Source organism: Dendrobates tinctorius, unplaced genomic scaffold (assembly GCF_039654945.1).
Source record: "Dendrobates tinctorius isolate UK_male_01 unplaced genomic scaffold, ASM3965494v1 ptg000311l, whole genome shotgun sequence".
In the NCBI taxonomy this organism is placed as follows: domain Eukaryota; kingdom Metazoa; phylum Chordata; class Amphibia; order Anura; family Dendrobatidae; genus Dendrobates; species Dendrobates tinctorius.
The window spans coordinates 646,236-661,347 of NW_027361978.1; the positions used below are offsets into that span (position 1 = coordinate 646,236).

At 47.4% G+C, this 15,112-nt stretch overlaps 1 protein-coding gene across 1 annotated transcript in view; it reads left to right on the top strand.

The window, feature by feature from the left end:
* OBSCN (obscurin, cytoskeletal calmodulin and titin-interacting RhoGEF) overlaps positions 1 to 15,112 on the top strand; it is a 636,219-nt gene that overhangs the window by 615,407 nt on the left and 5,700 nt on the right. Inside the window, exons 113-115 of the mRNA XM_073561015.1 lie at positions 7,660 to 7,883; positions 12,601 to 12,676; positions 14,795 to 14,938. Coding sequence (XP_073417116.1) covers positions 7,660 to 7,883; positions 12,601 to 12,676; positions 14,795 to 14,938 — 444 coding nt within the window. The remainder of the gene's footprint in view (positions 1 to 7,659; positions 7,884 to 12,600; positions 12,677 to 14,794; positions 14,939 to 15,112) is intronic.

The following is a 15,112-nucleotide window of genomic DNA, read 5'->3' on the forward strand; positions in this document are numbered from 1 at the left end:
CACACATCACATGTATCACACATCTCACAATGTACTCCGCATACATCACATGTATCACACACATCACACATCTCACAGTGTACTGCATACACATCACATGTATCACACACATCGTACATATCTCCAGTATCACACACATTACACATCTCACAGTGTACTCGGCATACATCACATGTATCACACACATCACACATCTCACAGTGTACTGCATACACATCACATGTATCACACATCTCACAGTGTACTCCGCATACATCACATGTATCACACACATCAGTGTACTCCGCATACATCACATGTATCACACATCTCACAATGTACTCCGCACACATCACATGTATCACACATCACAGTGTACTCCACATACATCACATGTATCACACACATCAGTGTACTCCACATACATCACATGTATCACACACATCTCACAGTGTACTCCGCACACATCACATGTATCACACACATCAGTGTACTCCGCATACATCACATGTATCACACACACATCTCACAATGTACTCCGCACACATCACATGTATCACACACATCACACATCTCAGTGTACTCCACATACATCACATGTATCACACACATCACAGTGTACTCCACATACATCACATGTATCTCACACATCTCACAGTGTACTCCGCACACATCACATGTATCACACACATCACACATCTCAGTGTACTCCATACACATCACATGTATCACATACATCACACATCTCACAGTGTACTCCGCACACATCACGTGTATCACACATCTCACAGTGTACTCCACACACATCTCATGTATCACACACATCACACAGTGTACTCCGCACACATCACATGTATCACACACATCACACATCTCAGTGTACTCCATACACATCACATGTATCACATACATCACACATCTCACAGTGTGCTCCACACACATCACATGTATCACACATCTCACAGTGTACTCCGCATACATCACATGTATCACACACATCACAGTGTACTCCGCATACATCACACACATCACAATGTACTCCGCACACATCACATGTATCACACACATCACACATCTCAGTGTATCACACACATCTCAGTGTACTCTGCATACATCACATGTATCACACACATCAGTGTACTTCACATACATCACATGTATCACACACATCACATGTATCACACACATCTCAGTGTACTCCGCACACATCACATGTATCGCACACATCACACATCTCACAGTGTACTCCATACACATCACATGTATCACACATGTCACAGTGTACTCTGCACACATCACATGTATCACACACATCTCAGTGTACTCTGCACAAATCACATGTATCACACATCTCACAGTGTACTCTGCATACATCACATGTATCACACATATCTCACAGTGTACTCCGCACACATCACATGTATCACACACATCACACATCTCAGTGTACTCCGCATACATCACATGTATCACACACATCTCACAGTGTACTCCGCATACATCACATGTATCACACACATCAGTGTACTCCGCATACATCACATGTATCACACATCTCACAATGTACTCCGCACACATCACATGTATCACACATCACAGTGTACTCCACATACATCACATGTATCACACACATCAGTGTACTCCACATACATCACATGTATCACACACATCTCACAGTGTACTCCGCACACATCACATGTATCACACACATCAGTGTACTCCGCATACATCACATGTATCACACACATCTCACAATGTACTCCGCACACATCACATGTATCACACACATCACACATCTCAGTGTACTCCACATACATCACATGTATCACATACATCACAGTGTACTCCACATACATCACATGTATCTCACACATCTCACAGTGTACTCCGCACACATCACATGTATCACACACATCACACATCTCAGTGTACTCCATACACATCACATGTATCACATACATCACACATCTCACAGTGTACTCCGCACACATCACGTGTATCACACATCTCACAGTGTACTCCACACACATCTCATGTATCACACACATCACACAGTGTACTCCGCACACATCACATGTATCACACACATCACACATCTCAGTGTACTCCATACACATCACATGTATCACATACATCACACATCTCAGTGTGCTCCACACACATCACATGTATCACACATCTCACAGTGTACTCCGCATACATCACATGTATCACACACATCACACAGTGTACTCCGCATACATCACACACATCACAATGTACTCCGCACACATCACATGTATCACACACATCACACATCTCAGTGTATCACACACATCTCAGTGTACTCTGCATACATCACATGTATCACACACATCAGTGTACTTCACATACATCACATGTATCACACACATCACATGTATCACACACATCTCAGTGTACTCCGCACACATCACATGTATCGCACACATCACATCTCAGTGTACTCCATACACATCACATGTATCACACATCTCACAGTGTACTCTGCACACATCACATGTATCACACACATCTCAGTGTACTCTGCACACATCACATGTATCACACATATCTCACAGTGTACTCCGCACACATCACATGTATCACACACATCACACATCTCAGTGTACTCCGCATACATCACATGTATCACACACATCTCACAGTGTACTCCGCACACATCACATGTATCACACATCTCAGTGTACTCCATACACATCACATGGATCACACACATCACACATCTCAGTGTACTCCGCACACATCACATGTATCACACACATCTCATTGTACTTTGCACACATCACATGTATCACACACATCTCACAGTGTACTCCACACACATCACATGTATCACACACATCTCAGTGTACTCCGCACACATCACATGTATCACACACATCTCAGTGTACTCCGTACACATCACATGTATCACACATCTCACAGTGTACTCCATACACATCACATGGATCACACACATCTCAGTGTACTCCGCACACATCACATGTATCACACATCTCACAGTGTACTCCATACACATCACATGGCTCACACACATCACATCTCAGTGTACTCCGCACACATCACATGTTTCACACACATCTCATTGTACTCCGCACACATCACATGTATCACACACATCTCACAGTGTACTCCATACACATCACATGGCTCACACACATCACATCTCAGTGTACTCCGCACACATCACATGTTTCACACACATCTCATTGTACTCCGCACACATCACATGTATCACACACATCTCACAGTGTACTCCGCACACATCACATGTATCACACACATCTCAGTGTACTCTGCACACATCACATGTATCACACATCTCACAATGTACTCCGCATACATCACATGTATCACACACATCACACATCTCACAGTGTACTGCATACACATCACATGTATCACACACATCGTACATATCTCCAGTATCACACACATTACACATCTCACAGTGTACTCCGCATACATCACATGTATCACACACATCACACATCTCACAGTGTACTGCATACACATCACATGTATCACACATCTCACAGTGTACTCCGCATACATCACATGTATCACACACATCAGTGTACTCCGCATACATCACATGTATCACACATCTCACAATGTACTCCGCACACATCACATGTATCACACATCACAGTGTACTCCACATACATCACATGTATCACACACATCAGTGTACTCCACATACATCACATGTATCACACACATCAGTGTACTCCACATACATCACATGTATCACACACATCTCACAGTGTACTCCGCACACATCACATGTATCACACACATCAGTGTACTCCGCATACATCACATGTATCACACACACATCTCACAATGTACTCCGCACACATCACATGTATCACACACATCACACATCTCAGTGTACTCCACATACATCACATGTATCACACACATCACAGTGTACTCCACATACATCACATGTATCTCACACATCTCACAGTGTACTCCGCACACATCACATGTATCACACACATCACACATCTCAGTGTACTCCATACACATCACATGTATCACATACATCACACATCTCACAGTGTACTCCGCACACATCACGTGTATCACACATCTCAGTGTACTCCACACACATCTCATGTATCACACACATCACAGTGTACTCCGCACACATCACATGTATCACACACATCACACATCTCAGTGTACTCCATACACATCACATGTATCACATACATCACACATCTCACAGTGTGCTCCACACACATCACATGTATCACACATCTCACAGTGTACTCCGCATACATCACATGTATCACACACATCACACAGTGTACTCCGCATACATCACACACATCACAATGTACTCCGCACACATCACATGTATCACACACATCACACATCTCAGTGTATCACACACATCTCAGTGTACTCTGCATACATCACATGTATCACACACATCAGTGTACTTCACATACATCACATGTATCACACACATCACATGTATCACACACATCTCAGTGTACTCCGCACACATCACATGTATCGCACACATCACACATCTCACAGTGTACTCCATACACATCACATGTATCACACATCTCACAGTGTACTCTGCACACATCACATGTATCACACACATCTCAGTGTACTCTGCACACATCACATGTATCACACATCTCACAGTGTACTCTGCATACATCACATGTATCACACATATCTCACAGTTTACTCCGCACACATCACATGTATCACACACATCACACATCTCAGTGTACTCCGCATACATCACATGTATCACACACATCACACAGTGTACTCCACATACATCACATGTATCACACATCTCAGTGTACTCCGCACACATCACATGTATCACACATCTCACAGTGTACTCCACATACATCACATGTATCACACACATCTCACAGTGTACTCCGCACACATCACATGTATCACACATCACACATGTCACAGTTTACTCCACATAAATCACATGTATCACACACATCTCACAGTGTACTCAGCACACATCACATGTATCACACATCTCAGTGTACTCCATACACATCACATGGATCACACACATCACACATCTCAGTGTACTCCGCACACATCACATGTATCACACACATCTCATTGTACTTTGCACACATCACATGTATCACACACATCTCACAGTGTACTCCACACACATCACATGTATCACACACATCTCAGTGTACTCCGCACACATCACATGTATCACACACATCTCAGTGTACTCCGTACACATCACATGTATCACACATCTCACAGTGTACTCCATACACATCACATGGATCACACACATCTCAGTGTACTCCGCACACATCACATGTATCACACATCTCACAGTGTACTCCATACACATCACATGGCTCACACACATCACATCTCAGTGTACTCCGCACACATCACATGTTTCACACACATCTCATTGTACTCCGCACACATCACATGTATCACACACATCTCACAGTGTACTCCATACACATCACATAGCTCACACACATCACATCTCAGTGTACTCCGCACACATCACATGTTTCACACACATCTCATTGTACTCCGCACACATCACATGTATCACACACATCTCACAGTGTACTCCGCACACATCACATGTATCACACACATCTCAGTGTACTCTGCACACATCACATGTATCACACATCTCACAATGTACTCCGCATACATCACATGTATCACACACATCACACATCTCACAGTGTACTGCATACACATCACATGTATCACACACATCGTACATATCTCCAGTATCACACACATTACACATCTCACAGTGTACTCCGCATACATCACATGTATCACACACATCACACATCTCACAGTGTACTGCATACACATCACATGTATCACACATCTCACAGTGTACTCCGCATACATCACATGTATCACACACATCAGTGTACTCCGCATACATCACATGTATCACACATCTCACAATGTACTCCGCACACATCACATGTATCACACATCACAGTGTACTCCACATACATCACATGTATCACACACATCAGTGTACTCCACATACATCACATGTATCACACACATCAGTGTACTCCACATACATCACATGTATCACACACATCTCACAGTGTACTCCGCACACATCACATGTATCACACATATCAGTGTACTCCGCATACATCACATGTATCACACACACATCTCACAATGTACTCCGCACACATCACATGTATCACACACATCACACATCTCAGTGTACTCCACATACATCACATGTATCACACACATCACAGTGTACTCCACATACATCACATGTATCTCACACATCTCACAGTGTACTCCGCACACATCACATGTATCACACACATCACACATCTCAGTGTACTCCATACACATCACATGTATCACATACATCACACATCTCACAGTGTACTCCGCACACATCACGTGTATCACACATCTCAGTGTACTCCACACACATCTCATGTATCACACACATCAGTGTACTCCGCACACATCACATGTATCACACACATCACACATCTCAGTGTACTCCATACACATCACATGTATCACATACATCACACATCTCACAGTGTGCTCCACACACATCACATGTATCACACATCTCACAGTGTACTCCGCATACATCACATGTATCACACACATCACACAGTGTACTCCGCATACATCACACACATCACAATGTACTCCGCACACATCACATGTATCACACACATCACACATCTCAGTGTATCACACACATCTCAGTGTACTCTGCATACATCACATGTATCACACACATCAGTGTACTTCACATACATCACATGTATCACACACATCACATGTATCACACACATCTCAGTGTACTCCGCACACATCACATGTATCGCACACATCACACATCTCACAGTGTACTCCATACACATCACATGTATCACACATCTCACAGTGTACTCTGCACACATCACATGTATCACACACATCTCAGTGTACTCTGCACACATCACATGTATCACACATCTCACAGTGTACTCTGCATACATCACATGTATCACACATATCTCACAGTGTACTCCGCACACATCACATGTATCACACACATCACACATCTCAGTGTACTCCGCATACATCACATGTATCACACACATCACACAGTGTACTCCACATACATCACATGTATCACACATCTGTGTACTCCGCACACATCACATGTATCACACATTTTACAGTGTACTCCACATACATCACATGTATCACACACATCTCACAGTGTACTCCGCACACATCACATGTATCACACATCACACATGTCACAGTTTACTCCACATAAATCACATGTATCACACACATCTCACAGTGTACTCAGCACACATCACATGTATCACACACATCTCACAGTGTACTCCGCACACATCACATGTATCACACACATCTCACAGTGTACTCCACATACATCACATGTTTCACACACATCTCAGTGTACTCCGCACACATCACATGTATCACACACATCACACATCTCACAGTGTACTCTGCACACATCCCATGTAACACACACATCGTACATATCTCCAGTATCACACCGGTCATGTATCACACATCTCAGCTGATTAGGCCATGGCTCACACTGATGCTCGGTTTCCTGCCTTCTCCCTTCAGGGCCTCGTACTCGGAGCTTGACGTCCGCGACTACCTGTGGCAGATCCTCAGCGCGGTGGAGTTCTTGCATGACCGGCAGATCCTGCACCTAGACCTGAGGGCGGAGAACATGGTGGTCACTGAGCACAAGCTGCTGAAGCTCTTGGACTTTGGAAACGCCCAGTACTACTGCCCTGAAAAAGTGATCACCCCCCAGAGATACACAGACTTCCTGGAGACCATGGGTATGAGAATGGGACTCCGCACACGGGGAGAGAACATGTAAAGGCATCAAGACTGGTGGCGGAGTTCAAAGGTTGTGCTTAGAGGCAACATTAACTTTCAGGTTAAGGGTCAGAGGTCAGGTGGGTTCAACTTTACAGCTAGAACTGAGAGGTAGGAATCTTCTTAAAGGGGTTGTCCACCTTCTGGGACAATTCTTACCTACATTAATTTATTTTGAGCTAAAAAAAAATCATTTTTGCACTTGGGTTTGATAAGAAATGTTTCAGCAATTCCGTGTACAGCTGCTGAGCTGTCGGATGAAGCCACTGAGAGCTCCTTCTGCCGCCCAAACGATGAGAGTGAGACTCCGGTCTGTTCTCTCAGCTGATTTATGGCCACATGCAAAGTCAAAGATAGAAGTGTCAGGAACTGGGGAAATAAAGCTCATTAAAAAAATGATTTTAGTCACAAATACATGAATTTGAGAAAAAAATTGTACCCAAAGGTGAACGAGCCCTTTAAGATCTTAGATCCAAGTCTGGTTTGAGTTCAGAGGTCGGGTCAGTCTCTGGCCTGAGGTCTGTTTGGGTTCACAGGTCAGGTCAGTCTCTGGCCTGACGTCTGTTTGTGTTCACAGTTCCGGTCAGTCTCTGGCCTGAGGTTGGTTTGGATTCAGAGGTCGGGTCAGTCTCTGGCCTGAGGTCGGGTATGGGTTTACAGTTCGGGTCAGTCTCTGGCCTGAGGTCTGTTTGGATTCAGGGGTCGGGTCAGTCTCTGGCCTGAGGTCTGTTTGGGTTCAGAGATCGGTTCAGTCTCTGGCCTGAGGTCTGTTTGGGTTCAGGTCGGTTCAGTCTCTGGTCTGAGGTCTGTTTGGATTCAGGGGTCGGGTCAGTCTCTGGCCTGAGGTCTGTTTGGGTTCAGAGGTCGGTTCAGTCTCTGGCCTGAGGTCTGTTTGGGTTCAGAGGTCGGTCCAGTCTCTGGCCTGAGGTCTGTTTGGGTTCAGAGGTCGGTTCAGTCTCTGGCCTGAGGTCTGTTTGGGTTCAGGTCGGTTCAGTCTCTGGCCTGAGGTCTGTTTGGATTCAGGGGTCGGGTCAGTCTCTGGCCTGACGTCTGTTTGTATTCAGAGGTCGGTTCAGTCTCTGGCCTGAGGTCTGTTTGGGTTCAGAGGTCGGTTCAGTCTCTGGCCTGAGGTCTGTTTGGGTTCAGAGGTCGGTTCAGTCTCTGGCCTGAGGTCTGTTTGGATTCAGGGGTCGGGTCAGTCTCTGGCCTGAGGTCTGTTTGGGTTCAGAGGTCAGTTCAGTCTCTGGCCTGAGGTCTGTTTGGGTTCAGGTCGGTTCAGTCTCTGGCCTGAGGTCTGTTTGGGTTCAGAGGTCGATACAGTCTCTGGCCTGTGGTCTGTTTGGGTTCAGAGGTCGGTTCAGTCTCTGGCCTGAGGTCTGTTTGGGTTCAGAGGTCGATACAGTCTCTGGCCTGAAGTCTGTTTGGGTTCAGAGGTCGGTTCAGTCTCTGGCCTGAGGTCTGTTTGGGTTCAGAGGTCGGTTCAGTCTCTGGCCTGAGGTCTGTTTGGGTTCAGAGGTCGATACAGTCTCTGGCCTGAAGTCTGTTTGGGTTCAGAGGTCAAGTAAGTCTCTGGCCTGAGGTCTGTTTGGGTTCAGGGGTCAGTTCAGTCTCTGGCCTGAGTCTGTTTGGGTTCAGAGGTCGGGTCAGTCTCTGGCCGGAGGTCTGTTTGGGTTCAGAGGTCGGGTCAGTCTCTGGCCTGAGGTCTGTTTGGGTTCAGAGGTCGGTTCAGTCTCTGGCCTGAGGTCTGTTTGGATTCAGAGGTTGGGTCATTCTCTGGCCTGAGGTCTGTTTGGGTTCAGAGGTCGAGTACGTCTCTGGCCTGAGGTCTGTTTGGGTTCAGAGGTCGGGTCAGTCTCTGGCCTGAGGTCTGTTTGGATTCAGAGGTTGGGTCATTCTCTGGCCTGAGGTCTGTTTGGGTTCAGAGGTCGAGTACGTCTCTGGCCTGAGGTCTGTTTGGGTTCAGAGGTCGGTTCAGTCTCTGGCCTGAGGTCTGTTTGGGTTCAGAGGTCGGTTCAGTCTCTGGCCTGAGGTCTGTTTGGGTTCAGAGGTCGATACAGTCTCTGGCCTGAAGTCTGTTTGGGTTCAGAGGTCAAGTAAGTCTCTGGCCTGAGGTCTGTTTGGGTTCAGGGGTCAGTTCAGTCTCTGGCCTGAGTCTGTTTGGGTTCAGAGGTCGGGTCAGTCTCTGGCCGGAGGTCTGTTTGGGTTCAGAGGTCGGGTCAGTCTCTGGCCTGAGGTCTGTTTGGGTTCAGAGGTCGGGTCAGTCTCTGGCCTGAGGTCTGTTTGGGTTCAGAGGTTGGGTCATTCTCTGGCCTGAGGTCTGTTTGGGTTCAGGGGTCGGGTCAGTCTCTGGCCTGATGTCTGTTTGGGTTCAGAGGTCAGTTCAGTCTCTGGCCTGAGGTCTGTTTGGGTTCAGAGGTCAAGTAAGTCTCTGGCCTGACGTCTGTTTGGGTTCAGGGGTTGGGTCGGGTCAGTCTCTGGCCTCACGTCTGTTTGGGTTCAGAGGTCGAGTAAGTCTCTGGCCTGACGTCTGTTTGGGTTCAGGGGTCGGGTCAGTCTCTGGCCTGACGTCTGTTTGGGTTCAGAGGTTGGTTCAGTCTCTGGCCTGAGGTCTGTTTGGGTTCAGAGGTCGGTTCAGTCTCTGGCCTGAGGTCTGTTTGGGTTCAGAGGTCGGTTCAGTCTCTGGCCTGAGGTCTGTTTGGGTTCAGAGGTCTGGTCAGTCTCTGGCCTGAGGTCTGTTTGGGTTCAGAGGTCTGGTCAGTCTCTGGCCTGAGGTCTGTTTGGGTTCAGAGGTCTGGTCAGTCTCTGGCCTGAGGTCTGTTTGGGTTCAGAGGTTGGGTCATTCTCTGGCCTGACGTCTGTTTGGGCTCAGGGGTCGGGTCAGTCTCTGGCCTGACGTCTGTTTGGGTTCAGAGGTCGGTTCAGTCTCTGGCCTGACGTCTGTTTGGGTTCAGAGGTCTGGTCAGTCTCTGGCCTGAGGTCTGTTTGGGTTCAGAGGTCTGGTCAGTCTCTGGCCTGAGGTCTGTTTGGGTTCAGAGGTTGGGTCATTCTCTGGCCTGACGTCTGTTTGGGTTCAGGGGTCGGGTCAGTCTCTGGCCTGACGTCTGTTTGGGTTCAGAGGTCGGTTCAGTCTCTGGCCTGACATCTGTTTGGGTTCAGAGGTCGGGTCAGTCTCTGGCCTGAGGTCTGTTTGGGTTCAGAGGTCGGGTCAGTCTCTGGCCTGAGGTCTGTTTGGATTCAGAGGTCGGTTCAGTCTCTGGCCTGAGGTCTGTTTGGGTTCAGAGGTCGGTTCAGTCTCTGGCCTGAGGTCTGTTTGGGTTCAGAGGTCGATACAGTCTCTGGCCTGAAGTCTGTTTGGGTTCAGAGGTCAAGTAAGTCTCTGGCCTGAGGTCTGTTTGGGTTCAGTTCAGTCTCTGGCCTGAGTCTGTTTGGGTTCAGAGGTCGGGTCAGTCTCTGGCCGGAGGTCTGTTTGGGTTCAGAGGTCGGGTCAGTCTCTGGCCTGAGGTCTGTTTGGGTTCAGAGGTCGGGTCAGTCTCTGGCCTGAGGTCTGTTTGGGTTCAGAGGTTGGGTCATTCTCTGGCCTGAGGTCTGTTTGGGTTCAGGGGTCGGGTCAGTCTCTGGCCTGATGTCTGTTTGGGTTCAGAGGTCAGTTCAGTCTCTGGCCTGAGGTCTGTTTGGGTTCAGAGGTCGAGTAAGTCTCTGGCCTGACGTCTGTTTGGGTTCAGGGGTTGGGTCGGGTCAGTCTCTGGCCTCACGTCTGTTTGGGTTCAGAGGTCGAGTAAGTCTCTGGCCTGACGTCTGTTTGGGTTCAGGGGTCGGGTCAGTCTCTGGCCTGACGTCTGTTTGGGTTCAGAGGTCGGTTCAGTCTCTGGCCTGAGGTCTGTTTGGGTTCAGAGGTCGGTTCAGTCTCTGGCCTGAGGTCTGTTTGGGTTCAGAGGTCTGGTCAGTCTCTGACCTGAGGTCTGTTTGGGTTCAGAGGTCTGGTCAGTCTCTGGCCTGAGGTCTGTTTGGGTTCAGAGGTCTGGTCAGTCTCTGGCCTGAGGTCTGTTTGGGTTCAGAGGTTGGGTCATTCTCTGGCCTGACGTCTGTTTGGGTTCAGGGGTCGGGTCAGTCTCTGGCCTGACGTCTGTTTGGGTTCAGAGGTCGGTTCAGTCTCTGGCCTGACGTCTGTTTGGGTTCAGAGGTCGGGTCAGTCTCTGGCCTGAGGTCTGTTTGGGTTCAGAGGTCGGGTCAGTCTCTGGCCTGAGGTCTGTTTGGATTCAGAGGTCGGTTCAGTCTCTGGCCTGAGGTCTGTTTGGGTTCAGAGGTCGGGTCAGTCTCTGGCCTGAGGTCTGTTTGGGTTCAGAGGTTGGGTCATTCTCTGGCTTGAGGTCTGTTTGGGTTCAGAGGTCGGTTCAGTCTCTGGCCTGAGGTCTGTTTGGATTCAGAGGTCGGTTCAGTCTCTGGCCTGAGGTCTGTTTGGGTTCAGAGGTTGGGTCATTCTCTGGCCTGTGGTCTGTTTGGGTTCAGAGGTCGGTTCAGTCTCTGGCCTGAGGTCTGTTTGGGTTCAGAGGTTGGGTTAGTCTCAGACCTGAGGTCTGTTTGGGTTCAGAGGTCGGGTTGGTCTCAGGTTTAGGTTCCAGGTTGGAATCACATGGGAAGTTTTTGCTTTGTCCTTTACTTGTTGTATCTTGTTCTCAGCTCCGGAGCTGCTGGAGGGGCAGGGGGCCGCACAGCCCACCGACATCTGGGCAGTGGGGATCACCACGTTTATCATGTGAGTGTTACTACATTACCCCCATGGAGTAAGGACTACAATTCCCATAATGCAGAGCAACAGACCATGCTTCATACACATACAGAATCAGCTGAAGGCAGCAACAGAATCCTGGAGTCTCACTGCAGCTCTGGAGGTAACTGGAGGATAAGATGTAACAGCAGAATAGTGACTGCAGCTCTGGAGGTGACTGGAGGATAAGACACGATGTAACATCAGAATAGTGAGTGCAGCTCTGGAGGTGACTGGAGGATTATGCACGATGTAACACCAGAATAGTGACTGCAGCTCTGGAGGTGACTGGATGATAAGACACTATATAATAGCAGAATAGTAAGTGCAGCTCTGGAGGTGACTGGAGGATAATGCACGATGTAACAGCAGAATAGTGAGTGCAGCTCTGGAGGTGACTGGGGGATAAGACTCTATATAATAGCAGAATAGTGAGTGCTGCTCTGGAGTATGTATAGCTCCTATGTACAGTCATGGCCAAAAGTTTTGAGAATGACACAAATATTAATTTTTACAAAGTCTACTGCTTCATTTTTTCTAATGGCAATTTGCATATACTCCAGAATGTTATAAAGAGTGATCAGCTTAACAGCAATTACTTGCAAAGTCAATATTTGCCTAGAAAATGAACTTTATCCCCCAAAACACATTTCAACATCATTGCAGCCCTGCCTTAAAAGGACCAGCTAACATCGTTTCAGTGATTGCTCCATTAACACAGGTGTGGGTGTTGATGAGGACAGGGCTGGAGATCAATCTGTCATGATTAAGTAAGAATGACACCACTGGACACTTTAAAAGGAGGCTGGTGCTTGGCATCATTGTTTCTCTTCTGTTAACCATGGTTATCTCTAAAGAAAGATTGCACCTCAGTCAACAATCTATCGCATCATCAAGAACTTCAAGGAGAGAGGTTCCCTTGTTGCCAAAAAGGCTCCAGGGCGCCCGAGAAAGACCAGCAAGCGCCAGGACCGTCTCTTAAAAGTGTTTCGGCTGCGGGATCGGGCTACCAGCAGTGCAGAGCTTGCTCAGGAATGGCAGCAGGCAGGTGTGAGTGCATCTGCACGCACTGTGAGGCGGAGACTCTTGGAGCAAGGCCTGGTCTCGAAGGCAGCAAAGAAGCCACTTCTCTCCAGGAAAAACATCATGGACAGACTGATATTCTGCAAGAGGTACAGGGAGTGGACTGCTGAGGACTGGGGTAAAGTCATTTTCTCTGATGAATCCCCTTTTCGATTGTTTGGGACATCTGGAAAACGGCTTATTCGGAGAAGACCAGGTGAGCGCTACCACCAGTCTTGTCTCATGCCAACTGTCAAGCATCCTGAAACCATTCATGTGTGGGGTTGCTTCTCAGCCAAGGGAATGAGCTCTCTCTCAGTCTTGCCTAAAAACACAGCCATGAATAAAGAATGGTACCAGAATGTCCTCCGAGAGCAACTTCTCCCAACCGTCCAAGAGCAGTTTGGCGATCAACAATGCCGTTTTCAACATGATGGAGCACCTTGCCATAAAGCAAAGGTGATAACTAAATGGCTCAGGGAACAAAACATAGAGATTTTGGGACCATGGCCTGGAAACTCCCCAGATCTTAATCCCATTGAGAACTTGTGGTCAATCATCAAGAGACGGGTGGACAAACAAAAACCTTCAAATTCAGACAAAATAAAAGTATTGATTTTGCAAGAATGGACTGCTATCAGTCAGGATTTGATCCAGAAGTTGATTGAGAGCATGCCAGGGAGAATTGCTGAGGTCCTGAAGAAGAAGGGTCAACACTGCAAATATTGACTTGCTGCATTAACTCATTTTAACTGTCAATATAACCTTCTGTTACTCATATGATTGCAATTATATTTCTGTATGTGATAAAAACATCTGACAAACACACATAAAAACCAGAGGGCAGCAGATCATGTGAAAATATAATATTTGTGTCATTCTCAAAACTTTTGGCCATGATGACTGTATACGCATGTGTGCGGAGTCTGATGTGAGATGCTTCGTGTATACACTATATCTATTCGCTCTCCATATACAGCGTTCCTACTGCCATGGCTGGTCACCAAGGACAATAGTCTGGTTACACAAGATCCTTTCTTGCAGGTTGAGTGCGGATCTTCCCTTCTGCTCTGAGCCGGGGCTGGAGTCGGAGATAAAGAAAGGACTGGTCAGATTTGGTCGCTGTTACGCCGGGTTGTCGGGAGGAGCCGTCCGCTTCCTGCAGAGCACGTTGTGGGCCAATCCCTGGTATGAGCCTCACCCTCTCCTCCCCATTCACCTCCACTGGACATGATGATATCCATGAAGGGCTCGTCCTAGCAGCAGCACAATGGTAAGGGATCAGAGATTTGTCCCATAGATCTCGTCATGCCGAGCGCCTGAGGGCTGCCCTCTCTGGCCACTGTAACTCGGGGCTTTTTG